Raw genomic sequence first — 21,245 nt, forward strand, 5'->3', positions numbered from 1 at the left:
GTGAGAGACATGTGACTCTTTCTTTCACTTGAACACTTAGAGGTCGTTATAGGGTTATTAATTGGCCTAATTTCATTACTGTTGTGTCTCAGGGAATAGGGGGCCTGAAGAGAGGGAGAGAGATGCGGGAACGGCCAGTTGGTGGAGCAATCAGAACACACACAGTTGTTTGCTGTCTTGCACGGTTGCGTTTTGTGGCATCGCAAAACAGTTAAAATAGTAACATAAAAGATCACCATAACACATATAATAGTAATGGAAAAGTTTGAAATATTGTGAGAACTACCAAAATGTGACACAGAGACATGAAGTGAACAAATGTTGTTGGAAAAATGGCACCTATAGCCTTGCTTGACTTAGGGTTGCCATAAACCTTCAATTCGTAAAAAACACAGTATCTGCAAAGGACAGTGAAGTGCGATAAAACAAGGTAGACCTGTACTTTTACACGGTCACCTTAGAATTCTCTTTTTGAAAATGGATTGAATGAAACCTCTCAAGATTAGAAAAAATGTATTTTGGCTTGAGGCTGAATTTGATAATCAGGTTTATCTTTTTTTAAATTTTTTAAAGAAAGATGATTTTTTTTTCAAAACAGTCCAGATATTAAGAGTTCTTTTTATGTTAAGTTTTAGTATGAGATGTGTGGAGATGGTAGGAATAATACTGCATTTCATTTAAGTGTTAGAATATGCTTCTGAGTTCTTTCAAGATTTTTTTTCAACTTCTCTTGTCCTCAGCTACATGCTGTTGTGCATTCAATAATGATTCCACCTTGAAGTGAAATCGATTTCATTCTCAGATATACATTTCCAAAAGAAATTGGCTCTGGCTGAAGCCGTCATGTGCATGTGCATCGGAGTGTGTCGTGTGGCCTGCAGGACTGGGGCATTGTGGCCGCCCAGCAGTGAAGCTGGCAGGACAAGCCCGATGTGCAGGTGCTCATTTCATCGTTGCAGCGGCTGAGGCCTCTGTCGATTCAGCCTTGGTTCTGTGGCTCTGCCTCAGTAGACCCAGCTGTTTTTTGGCTTATTACCTTGGTTGACTTTTGTTGTCATTCATTTAGTCAGAAATTGCATGAAGGGAAACTCACTATATATAGCTTTGAAGTGTTTTTAAAGTTACACTCAAGAGGTATAACTATTTCTAACATCGATGGAGCCATATTTCTTTTAGCTAGAAGTATGGTTTTAAATCGGTTGAAAACTTTCATGGGCTACCATTCTGCCATTTCCAAAAATGTTAGGAATCCTGTAAGCTTTCAAGTTGATTTTAAAATGTGACATGGAACCATGGAAAGATGGTTTTTCTTCTTTTTAAGACGTATCTTTGTTAATTATAGGATATATTTTGTATTTTAGGTATTTCTGAGTTACTAAATCTCAAAAATGCATATTGTTTTAATACTTAAGAAAGCTTACTAATGTCTTTTTAGTTTCAGCCTGTTAATCTTTTAGAAAAATTAAATATTAGTAGCTGTAACTTTGAGAAGGTCTCTAATGTCTGCATCTTGAACGTATGGTGACTCTTCTGTGGGAAAAGCTGTATTTCTTAGTTCTAGTGTCTCTGCCTCAACAGTTTTGTTGCAAGGCACAACTCAATGTCATAAAAGAATTCTCTTATTGCTTTAAAACTGTGAGATTAATTTTTCATGCCTGCTAAATTGTGATCAAGTGTTTTGGGATGGTAGATTCTAAAATAGATGTAACAGTAAAACTTTAATATATTACCCAAGTTAGTTGAGAAAACATTTTATAGGATTACAAGAAATTGTTAGGGAATAATATGAAGTAGTTGAAATGGGAATATGGTGCCTGGAAAAAAATCAGATTATGACAAACATGTAAAATTAATTCAATGAACAGAATTTATTGAGTATTCAAAGTGTTAGTTTCCAGGCTGGTCATTGCTGATTCTGAGGTAAACAAGTTACGTTTCCTCATTTCGCCAGAGCTTGGATGACATATCAAAGTCAGCTTTCTGGACCAGGTGGCATTTAAGCTGAATTTTGAAAAACAGGTAATTGTCAGCTGAAGAAATAGGACAAAGGTATTTAGTTTGAAGACACAGGATAGGAGAATAAGAGCATAGAGTTGTGGGGGAAGCTGCAAGTCGGTCATCGTAATTTTAATGGAAGGGGGGACGTGTGTGGCGGGGTGGTGAGATAGAAAGCTGTTTACACTTTACCCTCGGAGCCGCCTATCATCAGACTCGCATTTTACAGAGACCCTCTAGTGGTGGCTTGGAGAATAGATCTGAAGCAAGACATCATGGTAGGAGTTTGTTAAAGTAATTCAAGTTAGAAATGTTGAGATGCAGATAATTTAGGAAGAAGAGGAACTAACAGGGCTTGGTGGTTGTATGATGGGGAATAAAGGTTGGTGAGAGAGACAAGGTCAAGGATAACTTGGTTTCTGGCTGGGGCAACTAGGTGGATAGTGCCATTACCTGAGCTGTCTAATACACGGGAGGATTGGTTTGGGGTGGTACGTGGGGAAGTCAGATGGTGATTCTCTTTTGCTTTTACTGAGTTTGCAGAGCATGTAATCCAATGTGCGTATTTGGCAGTTAGGTTTACAGCCCAGAGCCGAGAGATCTAGGAGAGGGCGTCCTCGTCTTGGGAGAGCCGACAGGGTAAGAAGAGGGCAGGTGGATGCTTAGAAGGTGGGTGGCGCTTGGATGGAAGACGGAGGAACAGCCAGAAAAGTAGGAAGAGAACCAGGAGAGTGTGACTGTGCAGAAGCCAGTGGAAGAGGGAGTTTAAAGGAAACGGAAAGTGGTTGCAAAGTAATAATAATTTTTAAAAAAGATCAGAAAGCTGGACATCAACTTTAGCAACAAAGAGGTCATTTGTGAATTGAGAATGGACTGTAAGGAATCCCTTTTCTCTGAGAAAGCTTTTAGTGACCACACATCTCAGTTACGTGGATGGTAAAAGCAAAGTAGAAGTTTAAGTGCATTTGAAAAAACGTGAGAAACCCAGGGGTACCTGTTCTTCTGCAAAGCATATATTTTATTTTTTTTAAAAAAGGAAGGTGAACATAGATTATATGTAAACTGGGGAGGGTAGTATACTTTTGTTTCATTTTATGACTTATTTTTATATGAATCCTTAGTGCACATTCCGGTCTTCAAAGAATCAAACATAACTAGATAACATACAATCTGTGTTTCTTTAAATTATATTGTACTTTTCTAGTTTGGATCTAGTGAAATATGGATAGAGAATGAGAGAAATATAACATGATTTTTAAAAATTCCACATATATATATATATATATATATATATATATATATATATATATATATATGAATGATACACAGAGCAAGTACTCCTAGAATTCATTTGATCCTCATAGAAAGCCACGTTATTAAATACTAAATTTACATTTATAATAAAGTATATTTTTACATATCCTTTTGGAGCCTTAAGTATTCAATTTTAAGTGTTTTTTTAAAATTTATTTAATTTATTTATTTTGGGCTGCGTTGGGTCTTCGTTGCTGTGCGTGGGCTTTCTCTAGTTGCGGCGAGCAGGGGCCACTCCTCGTTGCGGTGCGTGGGCTTCTCAACTGCGGTGGCTTCTCATGTTGCGGAGCACGGGCTCTAGGCGCACGGGCTTCAGTAGTTGTGGCGCACGGGCTTAGTTGCTCCACAGCATGTGGGATCTTCCCGGACCAGGGCTGGAACCCGTGTCCCCTACATTGGCAGGCGGATTCTTAACCAGTGCGCCACCAGGGAAGCCCTGAAGTGTACTTTAAAATAACTAATGGAGCTTATAAACGCTATGACTTGTTACGTGCATAAATAGCTGTTGAGATGTGTTATTTTCCTTGAGTGTTTTCTTATTTCTATTAAAATATTCCTCTAGTCTTACAGTTTTCTAACTTTAAAGTGTATAAATGGAAACTCAAAATTTTAATATAATGTTTTAATTAGAATTGGTTTCCTAATATTGTAAGCAGTACAAATGTTTGTGTTACAGAAGTGTATAATGTTTTAGAAAAGGGTTTTTTTTTTCTTTTTCTTTAAGAATCTATAAGACATTCTTGACATCACGTATCCAAAAGAAGATCTGAAAAGAAAATTCAGTAGTACCATTAAAAAGTAGCCTTTTCCACAAAAGGGTGTATAGATTATAGAACAATTAAATTTTTTCATTCAAATTTTTTAAACCTTATTAAGAAAAAGGAGAGAGTGTTCCCATTGTTACCACTTTGTCTTCTCTCTCACAGCACCATTTCAGAATGGCAAAGGAGAAGAGCTATTAATTAATTTAAATCTTTCTTTCACTTCATCTTTCTTGACTGTGTGAATTAATCTTGATTCTCTGTGCTTCTTGCACACACATGTTCTCTTTCATGCTCACATGTGCTCGTGGAAGTGGGAGTGAGTGCACCAGCCATTGTCTAATAAGATAGCCTTTAACTTTTCTTTCCATAAGTTGGGCATGAGACCTGCCTTGATGTAGCCATGAATAAAAACGTATTCTGGATGTTATTCGCCAACGGTATTGGAAGAGAAATTTTATGGTTAGAATCTTGGTAAGATCTGCTTGGAAAGCAGCAGTTTAATAAAAGTCTGTTGTAGTTTCAATACAGGGCATTTCCTTCTGGCTTTAGGTGATTTTAAAGTCTTGACTGTCCTAATGGTATATTCAAACAGACTTTCATAGTAACTAATACATGATATTTCATTTTATTAAAAAATCATACTTAGCTTCATTTTAAATGCTCAAACCTAAAAATTTGTGTATTCTTCAACACAACTAAGCATGCATTTTTATAAACTTGGAGAGTTTATTCACTTAAAGTTTTGTTGTTTCCAGCTTGGATTAAAGACAGTATATCATTTGTAGCTCAGTGGAGTGGAATTGATAATGAACCTTTAATTTTTCTATGTTTATATTTGATTTATTTTGTTTTACTCTCTTATTTAGTTTTAATGTTTCTGATGTGAAATATTCAAACTCATTTTCTACTTCTGACTTAGGTTCAACCTTAAAGTGCAATTGCAGATTCTAGCAAGCTTCATGCTCACTGGAGTTTCTGGAGGTGCAAAGTATGCTCAGAATGGACAACTTTTTGGCCGTTTTAAGCTTACTGAAACACTTTCTGAAGATACTTTGGCTGGACGGCTGGTGATGACCAAAGTCAATGCTGTTTATTTATTACCAGTCCCTAAAGAGAAGTTAGTACAGACCCAGGGAACCAAAGAGAAGGTTTATGAAGCTACTATTGAAGAAAAAACAAAAGAATATATATTTTTAAGGATATCCAGGGAATGCTGTGAAGAACTTAATCTTCGGCCTGATTATGACACACAGGTATGTTTTGAGGTGTGACAGCTTCGCTGTGGCTGTCTGTAGTTGCCCTGTCAGCAGATCCTCTTCTTCTGGTTTGGTTTCCCTCCGTCTGCCACAACTAGAAGTGCAGTTGACTTTGAAGTATTGATTCTGGTGGGTGGAGAATTGGACCTTTGATAACTTTCCGAGAAAATCGATTCTCTTTAAGTAAAATCTAAAATGTTACAGTTTTATACGAGGTCAAGCTTTCTGATTTCTGTTTTAAATCGGCAATGGAAGAACAGATTAAAATAAACTAAGCTAGATCCTGGGGCAGTTCTTATCTGAAGTTGTATCTGCTGCTGTTCTTTTTGTCTTTATGGATTTTTAGGTAACTGTGCTCAGTCTGCCATATTTAACTGGAAAGCTACTCTTTTCTTCCTTTTAAATATAGCATTTGGCGAATACTATCCATTCATAGTAAATCAATACAGTGTCATAGGCCTGGTTTTAACCCTTGAGAGATGATATTTCACAGATGTTCTACTAATTTTATCAAATATATTCTTCATAGGAATGGTGGAATCAGATAATCTTTATTTAGAGATTAAGTAATTTACAAGTGCCTCAGTTTCTTTAGATGAAAAATGAGGTTAATAATAGTATACACGTCATTGGTGCTATTAAATGGGATAATCTATGTAAAGTGCATACTACAGCGCCTGGCACTGAATAAGCAAAGCAAATATTAGGCATAATAATTATTATTACACTATGATTACACTTTAAAGGCATCTCTAAACTTGGCCCCTGAAAAAGGGTATCTCCACAGAGCATTCTAGGAAGCTGAAAAGCGCTGATGTCTGCTTTAATGCTTTTAAAAAAATTTTTTTTTATTTTGTCTTTCAGGTTGAACTTCAGTTTCAGTTAAATCGATTACCCCTCTGTGAAATGCATTATGCGCTAGACAGGATCAAGGACAATGGGGTTTTGTTTCCAGACATCACTATGACTCCAACCATACCTTGGAGTCCCAACAGGTACAAAAAAGAGATATCTCATTCCAGAAGTTATATAAATTTTAAATTTAATATCTGTATCAAATAACTCAAATATGTTTATAGGAAAGTTTCCATATATTCTTCAAGAGACATGTTATTAGTTGAGAAAAGAGAGTACAAGAACCCTTAGAATGAAGCATTTGAAGTTCATCATCGATTTTCTTCACTTTTCCTCAGAGTCTAAATGAGTTCTATTGCTTTTCTCAACAGCCTTAATTTGATAGCATGCCAAGCAGTTTAGGAATATTCCTGAGTAGAAGCTGAATAGGGAAACTAGGGCCTTTCTAAAGTGGTTCAAATAGTTAATTTAAAATAATTTTTGAATAGGGAAGACATTTTTGTAATTTAGGAAAATGGAGGAAGTATCATGGAAGATGCTATAAAGTTAATTGTTATGTAAATATTTTTCTGCTTAATTCTCTTTACACATCTTTACGTGTGGTTAAATATGATGCCTCTATTTTGTTTCCAGACTAACTGTAGTGACAGCTCTATGACTGCATCTTTTTTATTCTTTTACTGGATTTTATCCTCTTGGCCCCTGCCCATGCGCAGCTCACTCCACCTTTTTTTTTTTTTTTTTTTTTAAATCTCAGTGGCTCCACAAAATAGTTTATTTTTTAATCATTTGTGTCACTCTAGTCATGGTAGGGTGGCCCTGTTCCATCTCTAATGGAGGCCCTGGTATCTTTACTGAGTGGTTTCCAAGGTCACCCTGGGTGCTGACATGAGCTGGCAGACAGGGGAAGCAGGAGCACAGAGGACCATGTGGGAAATTTTTATGGGCCAGGCCTAGAAGTGACTTACATCATTTTCCCTCACATGTCATTTCTTCTGGTCCTAAAAGCAGAGCAAAGCAAAATATGCCTTATAATACAAAATCCAAATCATTTCTCCCTTGTTTTCACTTTCCTCATTCTTCTTTTTATTGCCAAAATTCTTGAGCAAGGATAGTCAACCTAATTGTGGTATTCTTATCTACTCATCCTGTAATCTGTTTTCTACTTCCTCACTCTCCTGAAAGTAATCAGTGATCCACCAATTGTAAAAATCCAGTGACATCTCATATTTGTAGCTCTCATTTGATTCAGCTTCTCTGCACCCTTCCCTTCTCTCCATCCCTACAGCCAGTGCGTAATTGAGAGATTCAGCTTCTCTGCACCCTTTCCTTCTCTCCATCCCTACAGCCAGTGCGTAACTGAGAGCTGGGCTATTTCAGTAGCCTTCTACTCGTCAGTCCTGCTGTCTGTGTCTCTGTTCTGTGGTCCAGCCCACATGCTTCTTCCAGAGTTAGTTTGCTAAAATAATCATTTCATTTCACTGCTTATAAACCTCTGAAGGGCTTCTCCTTGATACGCAGATAAAGTCTGAACGTCCTAATACAAAACTCATATTATGTGGTCTCATTGACAATGCTTCTCAACAGTATCTTTTCAGATTTCTTTTACTTTTTTCTTCTTACTCTCCCTTTCTTCCTCTAAATCCTCATGTTCTAGCCATATAGAATTACCTGGACGTTTGTTTAATTTGCCCTGAACTTATTCGCCTCCTTATCTTTTTTAAAATTCTTTAAAATTAAAAAAAATTGTGGTAAAATCTACGTAACGTAAAATTTACCATCTTAACCATTTTTAAGTGTGCAGTTCACGTGTATTCACACTTGAAGTGTGCTAAGTGTATTCACATTGTTGTATTCACACTTCAGGTGTGCTAAGTGTATTCACATTGTTGTGTAGTTTATCTCCAGAACCTCTTCATGTTGTAAAACTGAAACTTTATACTCATTAAACGCTGCATTTCCCCCTCCCCCAGGCCTGTGTTCTATCTGTGGTTTTTTTCTCCCTGAAATAATCTTTGCCCAATATTGATCTACTGGAGGATCTACCTGTCCTTTAAAATTTAGTCCCGCTCAAGGGCTCTCTCCTTCTAGTAGATGAATCTGCTCTTCCATTTCATTATTTCAACAAATATTTATTGATGCCTAGTATGTGCTAGATTCAGTCAGTTTTGTACTTTCAAGCATAATTTCTCTAAAATTAATTTTTCTCAGTTGTGTACATTTCTGCTGTTCTCATTAGACTCTGAGCTTTTTAGAAGAGACCACATCTTATTTGTCTTTGAATCTCCAACACAACCTTGCACATTATTAATATATGACACATTTAAGTTAATAAGAATATGTTTAAAGAAGAAAATTAGGGTTTCAAATGTGAGGCCATACCAGTAAACTTATAGGCATTGACTTGGTATGTTCACTTCTGAAAAATATATTGTGGATAGCAGTATATTCAAATACCACTGATTGCAGGTGTTAACTGCAAAAGTAAGGAAATGTCAAGTAGCAGAAAACTTTCAAGCAGGAAGAGATTTCATACCACTGTAATTTAAATAGTAATTAAAATGTATCTAGGTCTAGGAACGCTGAGAAGCTATTAGCCATTTAAAATCTTTTCTGGAATAAGGTGGAATATAGAAAGATAAATGAAATTGAGAAATTATTCTCGAGCATGTAGTCTATAAATTAATTACAACAATGTGTCAGACTAGGAAAAAAAAAGAACTTAGAATTAATTTGGTTCAGGGAATAAAATCACTCTCATTTTATTCAGAGTAAGCTTGAAAAGACTTTGTTGTTTTAATTGTGAAAATCAGAGATGACTTTTACCAGCATGTTTATTATAAATCTTCTTCCCTTTATTAAGCAGGTAGTATAATAAATAGAGACAATTTGTTTTACTTATTGGCTTTCTATAAATGTTCATCATTCATGACGAGGAACTATAGAGATGACTCACATTGGTAAAGTTTCTGATCTACTCTGAAGCATTTATTTGCACTGAAACAATTGACAAGTAGAATGGTCTATATAAATAAAGAGATATCGACATATTTTGGAATTATACCTGTAAATCTGTCACTAATCTCTTAGATTTATACTTATGTATATAATCTAATATTGATCTCATTCATAAGTTCATTAAAGTCCCCAAATTTGTGAGATTAGAGGGTATTCTAAAAACATTTTTTGATTTTCAAAAGTGTGTGCTGGTCAAGTAATATCTTATTTTTCTGAAATCCTCAGAAAATATTATAGTAGTAGAAGTCAAAGTTAATTTTGCACTTATTGCTCAGTTATTTTTCTTAACAGCTTACGTGCATTATCTTATTTGATCCTTTAAAATATCTATCTGATGCAAGTATCATTATCTCCATGTACAGATAAAGGAACCATTGGGGTCAGGTATCGTAGAATCATAGTGGTCAGGTATAGATGCAAGCGACAGTTTGTTGGATTGACTGTGGCTTAAACAAATAGAAGTAGAGGCCCAGAGCTGGGTGGTCGAGGGCTGGTACGGGGGCTCAGCAGTACCTTTGCAGACCTAGTCTCCCTTTTCTCTCTACTTAGAGAGCATATTAGTTTTCTGCGTGATGCCTGTTGTTGCCTCATGATTATAAGATGGCTTCTGCGGTTTTATTTATCATGAGCTTTTTCCAGCAAGGTGAAGGAGGAAGGCAAAGGAGCAGGAAGGCTTTCTTCTAGAGAGGCTTTGTTTTGTCTTATTGGGTATAGAAGCTCTTCTGAGGGACTTTTACGTCTCGTTGACCAGAGTTGGGTCTCCAGCCACAGAGGCTGGAAAGGGAGTATATAGCTGTCTGGGCTCAGTAGTAGAGGAGGAAGAGACGGGCACCGCGGGTGGTTTGGGGGTAACCATTCCACAGTGTCTGCCACGTGTATTAGCTCTGGACTTAGCACTTACCTAAAGCAGTTTCCTTGTTTACAGGAGGTGGAGCATTGCTAGGTAGTGGCAGAATTATGAGTAAAGAAACGGGTTAATGCTGAGGGGTTCTTTGGAGTTTTAGTGAGTGGCTTCCAGGAAATCTAGTGCCACTGGTCAGAGTCCTTTTGTTTTTTACTTAAAAAAAGTTAAATTTCAGAAAAATAAATAATGACATGTTTATATGCTTAAAATTTGTTTTTAAAATTTGTTTTCTAAGGTTTTACATTAGGAGAATTTTGTTTGTTTGAAGTTATCTATCATAATATATAGCATTAGTTATAATTTTTTAAAACTGAAAGAGTTAAGAAAACTTTCCGTAAATAACTAGCTTCTGTTTAAGTAGAGAGTAGCCTCACAGAGTGGGCATTTTGCTGTCTAAACTGTGTCCTCCTATTTCAGGGTTATTTTGTAGGCATTTTGCAGATTTTCTAAGAGTCTCTACACGCCCTTCCTATTTTGGTTTACATCTCTATCATTTTTACCATAGTGGTTGTAACATTTAGTATCATAATTGTAGTTACGAGAAAGAATGCTGTTGATTCTCCACTTAGTTTGATCCCTTTCAGCATCTGCCATCCATTTAAATCTTCAAAACTTAGCCAAGTCATAGAAGGGACACTAATAAGATAGATTTCATTACAACAGCCATTTGTGTTGCCATGACAGGTGTTCTCTACCCAGAAAAATAGGACATACGTATGTTATTTGTGTGTGTGAAAATAATCAGAAAACATTTCATACTGTTTGACCTTAAAAAAAAACCCTGCTTTTTTCTGAATTAAGAACTTTATAAAAGTTTGATGTCTCTTAACCAGTGACACAGGTTTTTTTCTTTTTCTTTTGTTTTAAATTTTACTGAGAGATCTTTCAGTGGATTAGAATTTGAAAATCAGTTAGTTTCCCTTTTCCGTTTTATTTGCTATGCAAAGAGACTGCTGCTACTTAGCAACTAGACTGGAAGTGTGTTGTGATGTCTCTTGGTTAGTTACCAGAATCTTTTTGCACTTGGAAAGGACAGGATAACTAAAGTGAATTTTGATCAGAGTAGTAAAACACCCTACACCGACTTTGTTGGGAATTTTTTAAAAAGTAGTTTTAGAATAAACATTTGTTTTTATAGATGCTATGTTATTTCAGTATTTTTAATGGTTCAGTGAAATTCAAGATACTTGTGTGCCATGTTCTGCTTATGAATTAAGATGCATGTGTTTAAAATAACTTACATATTAATTTTCTTTAGACAATGGGATGAGCAGTTGGATCCTCGGCTAAACGCAAAACAGAAGGAGGCTGTTCTGGCCGTTACGACCCCACTTTCAATACAGCTGCCTCCCGTTCTCATCATCGGCCCCTATGGCACCGGCAAAACATTCACCCTAGCTCAGGCCGTCAAGCACATTCTCCAGCAGCAGGAGACCAGGTGAGGTGGCGTTGTGTGTGACCTGGTCTCGTCAGCAGGGCACAGTTTCTGCGCTTGTTGTGAAGACAAAGCAAGGGCTAGCGAGACAGTTTTCATCTTGCTTGTAAAAATTTTTTTAAAATACAAATAAAGAAAAAGAGCCACACTCAAACCCCAAAGCACTGAAATTTGAATTCTCTGAAAACGTACTGTTTTTAAAAATTGGCAACATAGAGAAGGGTAGCTTTTAAATAGTCCTCAAAACGCCAAGTCTGCTAAGAGATTGTGATAAATGTTAGTGCCAAAAGGGTTGGGTTTTTAAAAAATAATTTTATATGATAGATTTAAAAATAATTTGGGGGAACTTATCTCCTTTATAGCTTAAAGAGTAATTAAGCTTTAATAATAATTTCCTAAAAGCATAATTGAGTAATATGTTAGAGGTTACTGAGTAGGTTGAGGGAAATGTATTATATTAAAATGGCCACTGCTTTTTTTGGGTATTATACTGCTTGAATAGTTTTGTGTTTTATCATTCTTTTTATTTGCACCGTTTATTTCAGCAGGATTCTCATTTGCACCCATTCTAATAGTGCTGCTGACCTCTACATAAAGGATTATTTACATCCATATGTAGAAGCAGGCAATCCCCAGGCAAGACCTCTCAGGTATTTTTTTTAAGGCTTATTATGTCTCTGTATCATACTTTATTATTCTTAAGAAAAGGTGTCTATAAAGATTTTAGTAACTTTGAGAAAACCAAAATCTTTAACTGTGCATTGGCATTTGGAGGTTATGCCTTTTGAAGAAACCATTTAAATTAAGGAAAAATTTAAAAATCTTTGACCATTCATTTCTTAAACATTAAGTAAAGAGAAAGACATCCTTTTTTAAGTTCTGTATGTAAAAAATGTTGTTACAATCTGAGCCGATTTTGATGTGTTCCTCTAAAAGCTACTATATGTAAATTTATGATTTAATAAATTATGATTAAATCAATTTTAATTAAAATTCTAGCATATTTTGCATGGCAGAGTAGTCATGCAGTGATAGTTGTTTATGGAAATAAAATTTTGACTGTGATCATGCAGGTAATTTCATAGACGCTACACATTAGAGAAGCATGAAATTGAAGTGATTTCTGCAGCACGGTGTAACCGACTGGTACTTACAGCTCTTTGCTATCATTTAAGAGATAAAGAAAGTTCTAGGTTAATACAGGTCTTCTAAGTGTCTATGGATATGAAATGTTCTTAAATATAGGGTTGTGGGGGAATAAAATCCTTTTCTTCAGAAAACAATAAAGAACCATTAAATGGTTATTTATTATACCATTTGCTCTCATTGTTATATGAATTAATGTTTAGTTTTGCCATTTTACAAACTAATGTGTCATGCCCTATGTTGTTCAAATACAATTATTGTTTAAAAATTAATTTCTAACCACACTTTTGAATCATAATTCACTAACTTTCTTTCTAGTTGAGCCCAGGCATGGAAAAATGAGGTTACGCTCTTTAATTCTTTAATAACCGTAAGCAAAGCCATTTGAATGATTTTGCAATTGCATTAAAAAGAACAAAAGAGGAAAAAGTGGCATGGCCTGTTAACACAGGTTTTTATGCCACACTCTGTTTCTACTCTGAAGACAAATTAGAGAAGAAATAAGTATTTTAAGTAGAACCCAGTTTTATTTGATAAGAAAATATCACATGTATACAGTCACTATAAATGAAAATGTGATATTTACCAATGGATAAATTCATCGATAACTAGTTTGCTTCAGATTCTAATCTTTTTTAGCTCATAAGTGAAATTGTTAGCTAGTAGCATTTTTTGCTATGAGTGTTCTTACTTCAGTGTCGATAAGATGTTTTATTGTTGGTAGAGCTTGTGTGTGTGCTTATGTTTGTGTATGTATGTTATGTAGGAACTGTGACAATCTCATTTATCATTGTACTTGGCTTGGAAACAGTGGGGTGAAGACCCCTCAAAGCTTGGTTGACCTAGCATAGGTCATTTGACGTTTGGGGCAGGACAGCTGTGGTTGATAAACACTGAAATCCATTATTTGGCTAGCATTATGTTTAGCTTTTCCCATGTAAAATTATGTTTTGGGCATTACAATCCAACATGTAGTGCATCTAAATATGTAGGATAAGAAGTTATGTTCCAGTAGGGTCTATGTATAGTTGTAGTGGCCCAAATACAGAAACTTGCCCTCTAGTAGAAAATATTTAAATTTATTTAAGTACAAATTTCATGTTATTTCATTTAGTAAGTGGAATAAAATAAGAAAAGGCTTGGCCTTTATGTGGCGCTGTATTTTCACCATAGTTTTTTTGTTCAGGAAAGATGTTAACTTGTGAATGTATTTCCTAGGAGGGTTAATACATTGAAATGTTAGGATTTATTAGCACCATCTATTATTACATTAACTGAGATTAATTTATAATTTTCCTAATGGACAACAAATATGAGTGGTATGGGAGATGGAATAGAGAAAATTAGAATGGCTGAGCACGCTGGGGAGATCAGCTTTATGTGAATTGTCCCAGAATGCAGGGGAAAGAACACAAGAGGGCCCGAAGTGTCCGCATGTGAACTTGAAGATTTGTTGTCTGTGGAATAAGAGTGATGATGACAAGTTTACCTTCTCACACTGTAGCTTAGAGTGGGCCCTAGTAAACGTGACAAAGTAGGAAAATAGCCATAAACATTAAATAGTTAAAACAGTAAATATGTTTAAATATGCACACTTGTGGTTAAAATGTATGAAATTCTATTAGTTGCCAGGAGTTGAGCTTAAATTACTTTGGGATGGAGGTTTTAGAATCCATTTTAATTACATTTAGTTTCAGTTTTTACTTCTTACTTTATTAGAATTAGAAGATTTTAAAATGGACTAGAGAGGAAAACATAGTTTCTGTGTATGGTTCTGAAAATCAGTAGCTGATTCTGGCAGTTATCACTTATTAGATAAAGGCTATCTATGGAGAAAGTGTACATTTACTGTTTTCTGGACAAATAGAAGGTATATGTTATTTTATAAAGATCTTTAAATAAATAAATAAGGTCTTTCTGATTCTGTAGTATCTTATGTAATAATATTTTGGGGGTGTTCATTGCATATGAATTCAATACATGAATACAATTTCAGTGAATTAAGATGATATATTACCAGACAGTCTTCTGTTTTAAATTTCATTATAATTCATGTGGGGTATGTGGACAGTTTATTTCTAGAAATATGTAAATTACTTAGTTGGTGTCACCTTTTATACCGTGGACTTGAAAGTGTCAATTCTCCAATTTTGAAAAATGTTGTTGGATGTGTTTTAAATAATCTTATAGACAGTGTCTACCTTAAATGTTGCACAAAATGAAGGTACTGAGAAAATATTTAAGTCTTTTTTTTAAGTCAGCACTAGACTATTATTTTTTAAGGAAATGGGCCAATGATCAAACTTTGTATTCTTACTAACTTCATCTTGAGCTAGCTTTCCAAGGTAACTACAAAAAAGTCAGTAATGAGGCTTAGAACTTCAATTTCTATTTTTTCTTTGAGAAAGAAGCAGTGCCTGGAGTTAGATTTGATAAGTAATTTGAAAAATGAGTTTTTCAATTTTATAATGAAATGTTCATTTAAGAAAATATGGAAAATATAGGAAAGCATGAAGAATAAAAATTATCTATAACCTTACCAGAGATAAATACTACTAACATTTTACAGTTTAATTTCTAGTCATTTATATGCTTAAATATACACACGTAAGTTAATATTAATGGAATCATAATTTGTAAATACTTTTTCAGATAATTTGTAAAATGAGATTTTTCATATATTTAAAAGTAAATTCTGCTTTGCTGATCTGATTAAATATTTTTTATTAAAACCTAAAGCATGTTTAAGATTTTTACATCTTTTAGGAGTGGTGTTGGTTACTTTCACAGTCCTTCCTATCATAGTAATGCTTTTAAAATACATTACTTTCCTCTATTACAATTTATTTATAAATTAGGGACATTTATTAAATGCTTTTTTTTTTTTTTTTTTTTTGCTTTGCTTACAAAAAGACAATAACCAGTTTTAATTGTTTCATGGAGGGTTAGAACACATTGTAGAAGATCATGAGGTTAGTATTTGTGCATATGACATTTGAGCTGCCTTTGAAACATTCTAGAGGAGACAGATGTCAAGTAAATAGTTGGATATGCATCTTGGAGCTCAGAGGTGAGGTCTTGGCTGGAGAGAGAAGAATGTGTGAGTCATCAGGGTATTGGTGGTAATTGAAGCCATGGGCCTGGGATGAGATTGTCAGGTGAGAGGACAGAGCTTGACGACAGCACTAAAGGCTAAGCCTTGAGGAACCAGCTTAGAGAGGTGGAAGGAAAGCAGGGAGCGGTTGAGTTATGGCAGCTGAGGGAGAGAATATTTCAAGGAGGGAGCAACCGCAGAGCTGGATGCTGCTAATAAGTAACTTGATGGGCCTGGAAAATGTCCAAACGATTTAGTGACGTGGAAGTTTATGTCCCTTGATTGGACCCTCACAGTCTCCTAAGTTCTTTGCTGTTTCGCTGATTGCTCCTTCCCAGTCTCCTTTCCTGTGTCCCTCCGTTCCCCAGCCTCTACATGTGGAAGTGGTCCATCAGCCATTCTTCCAGCTAGTTTCCTTTTTATCTACACTTACTCTCCAGGTGAGCTCTTCTAGTCTCAGGGTTTAAGTATGATCTCAATTGTATATTTCTTGTCTTAGGCATTCTTCTGAACTCCACACTTACAAATACCTCTGCTTACTGGATACCTCTACTTGGAGGTCTGCTACTAAATATGTCCAAAACTGAATTCTCAATTCCCACCCCAGATTTGTTCCTCCCTATCACCACTGCTGCCACTCATCCAGTTTCAAAGCCATGGAACATCCTTTCTCTTAAATTCCACGTCTAGTGTATCAGTAAATCCTGTCAGCATTACTCTCAAAATGTGCAGTGATCTGACCATTTTCACATCTCTACTGTTACCACCCTGGTTCAAGCTGTCATTTTTTCTTGTCCGGATCCTTACAGCGGCCTCCTAATGGGTGTCCTTAGTATTGCCCCCTCCCCCTGCCTCTCTCCCAGTCCCTGGTGTGATGGAGCGGCTGGTACTGGTTTGTGAGAGCCAATCATGTGCACGTCTGCCCAAGTTCATGTGAAATTGGCCATGATAGTAGGTTTTATACCCCAGAAACCAGCAAACACTGCCGATCAGGTCACCCCTCCCCACCCCTCCGAAGGCTGATTGTTCAACATTTACCACACACCACTGTCCAGCCCTCTTCCTGCCTCCAAAACTGCGTATTCCGTCCAAAGAAACAGAGGGGTCCTTTAACAACGTAAGGCATGTCTCATGACATGTGCCCTGTTCCAACTCTCTGATGGCTTTCCATTAAAATCAGAATAAATCCAAAGTCTTTATGAAAGTTTGCAAGCCGTGTGACTTGCCTCTGTGCTGGACCATAGTAGATTCCCAGCAGATCTTTGTGATGTTGGGGGGGGGGGTGGTTAGGGATGGGGGGAGGTGGGCGGGCGGACGGATGAGTTGGTTCTGTACCATCTTAGTAATCTGTTGTATGAGTCCCGTTTCTGTTTTTCTTTTGCAATTAATAGAAGAGATGCTCTTTCTTAAGATTTTCTGATGGTCCAAAATTTAAATTTATTTTCAAATTTCCAGAACTTTAGATAGAGGTCTATTTAAATATAGGTATAAGAATATATTCTAAAGTGAAATGCAAGTAACTTTTAAATTTCTCTTGTAAGTATGCAATTCACTGTATTTCATTAGCATAGATAATTAAAATATAAGTATATTTTTGTAAGAATAATCTAGGAAAAAAAAGTAATTCCCAAATGGGAATGTTTTGAAGTAAAAAAACTAATGCTTATGAAACTCTGTGTGTCATTCTGTTGTAAGATTATTCTGAACACTTAAAAATAATTAGATATTTATCTTATCATAGTGTATATCCTTTCTGCTTGATTCATTTTTTTGGTGGGGGGGAGTTACAGTTGTATGTTAAATTCTAATCCAGCAGAGTGTTAACAGTTACCAGACTTATTTGTTAATTTCCAGGTATTGTAGTCTTAAAATCATAATGTCGATATTTTGATAATCAGATACTGGTAAGATGTTAATAAGTATAAATAGGAAATGTTATCTTCTTTTATAGGGTATATTTCAGAAATCGCTGGGTAAAGACTGTCCACCCAGTTGTGCATCAGTACTGTTTGATCTCAAGCGCACATTCCACCTTTCAGATGCCACAGAAAGAAGACATTCTTAAACACCGAGTGGTTGTTGTTACATTGAATACTTCCCAGTACCTCTGTCAGTTGGACCTGGAACCTGGTATGCTGACTCAAGACACAGAAAGGGTGTCTGAATGCACAGGGCTCTGCATTCAGTTGAGATCAGGGGTTGGCCTGTGGGCCGTATCTGGCCTACTGTCTGTTTTTGTAAATCCAGTTTTATTGGCTGGAAACACAATCATGCCCATTTATTTACCTATATTTTCTATGGATTCTTTTGTGCTACAGCAGCTGAGTTGAGTAGTTGCAACAGAGATTGTATGGCCAGAAAAACCTAAAATGTGTACTGTTTGGCCCTTCACACACACAAAAATTATCAACCCCTAGTTTAGACATTTTAGCGACTGCTACTCTATTTGTTCTCTAATTGATCAGATGGTATTTACTTACTATTGATCATGTGAAAAATGCAAATTTGGACAGTGTTGGTTTTTTTACAATTTTCTCAAGTTTTTAATTTTGAAGTAGTTTTCCGTTAATACAGTGTAGAGACAACAATCATGATAGGTTTTTTTATAACATACTATTAAGATTATTTAAGTACAGAAACTATGTAAAATCAAACTAATATTATACAAAGTACAGACAGATGGTGACAAGAAGTTCTGATAAATATGGCAGAACTTAACCATCAAAATGTGGTATCACTTTAAGTTAGTTGCTTTGGAAGAATATTCATTTATTACCGCTGTATTATAATTGTTGACATTGGTCAACGCCTTTTTGCTCTCTCCTTTTGGAATTGCTTTCAGAGCCAGTGACAAATTCTTTTAAGTCTCTGGAAGGTAGAGACAGTTCTCTTCACCTTGTATTCCTGGCACTTGGCCCAGGGTATAGACACCTGGAGGCCCTTGATAAACCTCTGTTTATCTTAAAGAATGAACAGTGGCCAAACTTTCTTTTTTGAGGGTAGAGTTAATTTTAGAAAAGCTTCAAAATCTTTCTGAGACATGTCTGGTAAGTAAGGTAGGTTATCAAACTGAGCAATACCATTAGGGGTTGAAAAAAAAAAAAGAGAGAGAGACGTGCCTCTCATGTAATGAGACTTATTTTTCTTGTGCACGCAGCTCATAGCTGGCTGGTGAGGGCAGTTACAAAAGCAGAGTTTCAAAAATGTTTTGAACAGTGGCTGCATCCATTGGAATGAGTTATATTTCCTCTCAACTGACTTCTTTGATGGAACAACACTTATTTGCAATGTAAATTTTGGTATGTTTATTTAACAATCAGTCTCATTACTTCATGATTATACTCTGCATATTTGCCACGTAAATTAAATACCCAAGCCTCCTAAACAGTATAGTTTTGAGGAAGAGTAAAGAATGGCTTTGAAGAGCAAGAGTGTAGAACATTTATTGGAAGTCAACTATCTGCTTTGTTTTAGGCATTGTTTATACTTTAATTCTCATATCAACTCTGTGGAGGGTTATTTTACAGCTGAGACAACCAAGGCTCAGGCTATATCAGTTTGACTAATTCAGGTTTCTTTTACTAGCTTAAGCAACAGTATAACAATTTCATGATTTTTTCAGTTCCTGATTTAAGCCTAGCTCTGTTTAATTAAAATGTTATCCAATGAAAACAGTAGATTTTTTTCACTAGTCTCAGTTTTTTCCAATTTGATCCTGTAATTGTGTAGTCATCTTCCTTAATTAGTCTTGTAGAACAAAAAGCACAAATTCTCCTCAACAGGGAGAAAAATGCATGTGTCCAAATCATGCTTGGGCCACTGTCATTAAATAGACAACAGTTATTGATGCTTGTGCTGTCAACATAGCCATTTGTTTGCATGGACCGTGATGGTGGTGGTGATGGTGATGGTGGTCGCGGTTATTACTGCCAGTCAGTAAGGTTTAGAAAGTTCCCAGCCTAGAAACAAGTGGCATTAGGAAGCTGTATAAACAGATTGTTTGGAACTTGTTGCTATTCATAGAAATAGAGGTTAGGTTCTTGGGCCAAGAACTCACAGGAGGCTAATTAACCTAGAGAGTCACAACTTGTCATTCTGTTGAGAAGCTACTTTGTGTTCTTTGCTGTGCTAGTAAAAACAGGGCCCCCCTCTCGCTACCTCAGTGAGCTAGCCATCGGGGGCAACATTCACTTCTACACGTTGAGACAACAAGGAGATTTTTCTTCTGTCTCCTCTTTAGGGGCAAAGAGGCGTTTCCTCCTTTCTGTGCACAGATTCCTGCGCCTCCGTGTGAGTGGCAGCAGTAACTCAGACGTGGGTGTTTGCATCTGGGGGATTTTTGATACTTGTTGTGTCACTTTCGTTTTTTTCTTTTTCAGACTGGTGATATTTTTACAGCCAGGATAGGGTCTTAGGCTAAAAAATTGTGTATAGTCTGTACGCACACACGCGCACACACACACACACACAATAAACCTAAATAATCAAAATAGTGAATTGGCTAACAGATAACCTTTGTTTTTGATCAAAGTTAGATTATCACTTTCTCCTTTATATTAGATTTTTGGGTATGATTTTCTTTAATGTCGAATGTGTGTGTTTAAGCTAAAGTTACTTATAAACTACCATTGTTTCATTTTTGGTGTCTTAGCAAATAAATAGTGAAAGGATTTTGGGCCTATCACTGTTTTGTTGCCAGCTTTTCTTTGTGGTGAAAAGCTGCTATCTTGTACTTTTAAAGTCTTTTTTATGTGTCCTGATTTAACTGTTAGTCTTGGGGCCATTAGTACCAGATGCCATTTACATATCTATTGTTGAGTAAAATAGTTATTCCTTTCAACCTCTATTTTTTAAATAATGATTTAAATATATGATCTTCTAAATTGAGGACTGGCATTAAAAGTACTCACAGCTCTTAAATCAGGACACTAAACTCTTTCCTTAACAGAAAAGAAAGACACCACTCCTGCCTTTATCACTGCTGTAATATGCGGTCCTGTGTTTACACTGTGCTTCGCAGGGTTTTTTACGCACGTTCTGTTAGATGAGGCTGCCCAGGCCATGGAGTGTGAAACCATCATGCCCCTGGCGCTAGCAACTAAGGGCACCCGGGTTGTCCTGGCTGGTGACCACATGCAGGTGAGTGCCCTCGGAGTCACCATGTTGAAAGAAGCTTCTGTTATATTTTGATGTTTAATATTTTGTTTTCTAAAACAGCCTATGAAATTGTGCTGTGCGCATATGTCAGTTTAAGTACTTTAAATATTTCTGTACTAATAGTGGAAGATGTTGGTGTTTCTGAAGGAAAATTGCTACCCCCCCCGCCCCACTTGTTTTCCTTCTTTGGGTAGAGAGTGGAATGAATGAGTCTATCCGTGTCCTAATTGCCATGTTTATTAATTTGAAGTTCAGTTCTCTGTAGTATGAATATTTGATTCTTACTTTTCTTTATCAAATAAATTTC

At 36.1% G+C, this 21,245-nt stretch overlaps 1 protein-coding gene across 4 annotated transcripts in view; it reads left to right on the forward strand.

Annotated features, from left to right (window-relative positions):
* Positions 1-21,245, forward strand: part of HELZ (helicase with zinc finger) — a 151,647-nt gene that overhangs the window by 58,730 nt on the left and 71,672 nt on the right. For 3 of the 4 annotated variants that reach the window (XM_068530583.1, XM_068530582.1, XM_068530584.1), the window contains 6 exons: positions 4,993-5,326; positions 6,194-6,324; positions 11,365-11,544; positions 12,087-12,191; positions 17,733-17,911; positions 20,802-20,920. In XM_068530583.1, the coding sequence (XP_068386684.1) occupies positions 4,993-5,326; positions 6,194-6,324; positions 11,365-11,544; positions 12,087-12,191; positions 17,733-17,911; positions 20,802-20,920 (1,048 nt within the window). The remainder of the gene's footprint in view (positions 1-4,992; positions 5,327-6,193; positions 6,325-11,364; positions 11,545-12,086; positions 12,192-17,732; positions 17,912-20,801; positions 20,921-21,245) is intronic. The other variant, XM_068530585.1, reaches the window with a different exon arrangement.

This window comes from Eschrichtius robustus, chromosome 20, assembly GCF_028021215.1.
Source record: "Eschrichtius robustus isolate mEscRob2 chromosome 20, mEscRob2.pri, whole genome shotgun sequence".
Classification (NCBI taxonomy): Eukaryota; Metazoa; Chordata; class Mammalia; order Artiodactyla; family Eschrichtiidae; genus Eschrichtius; species Eschrichtius robustus.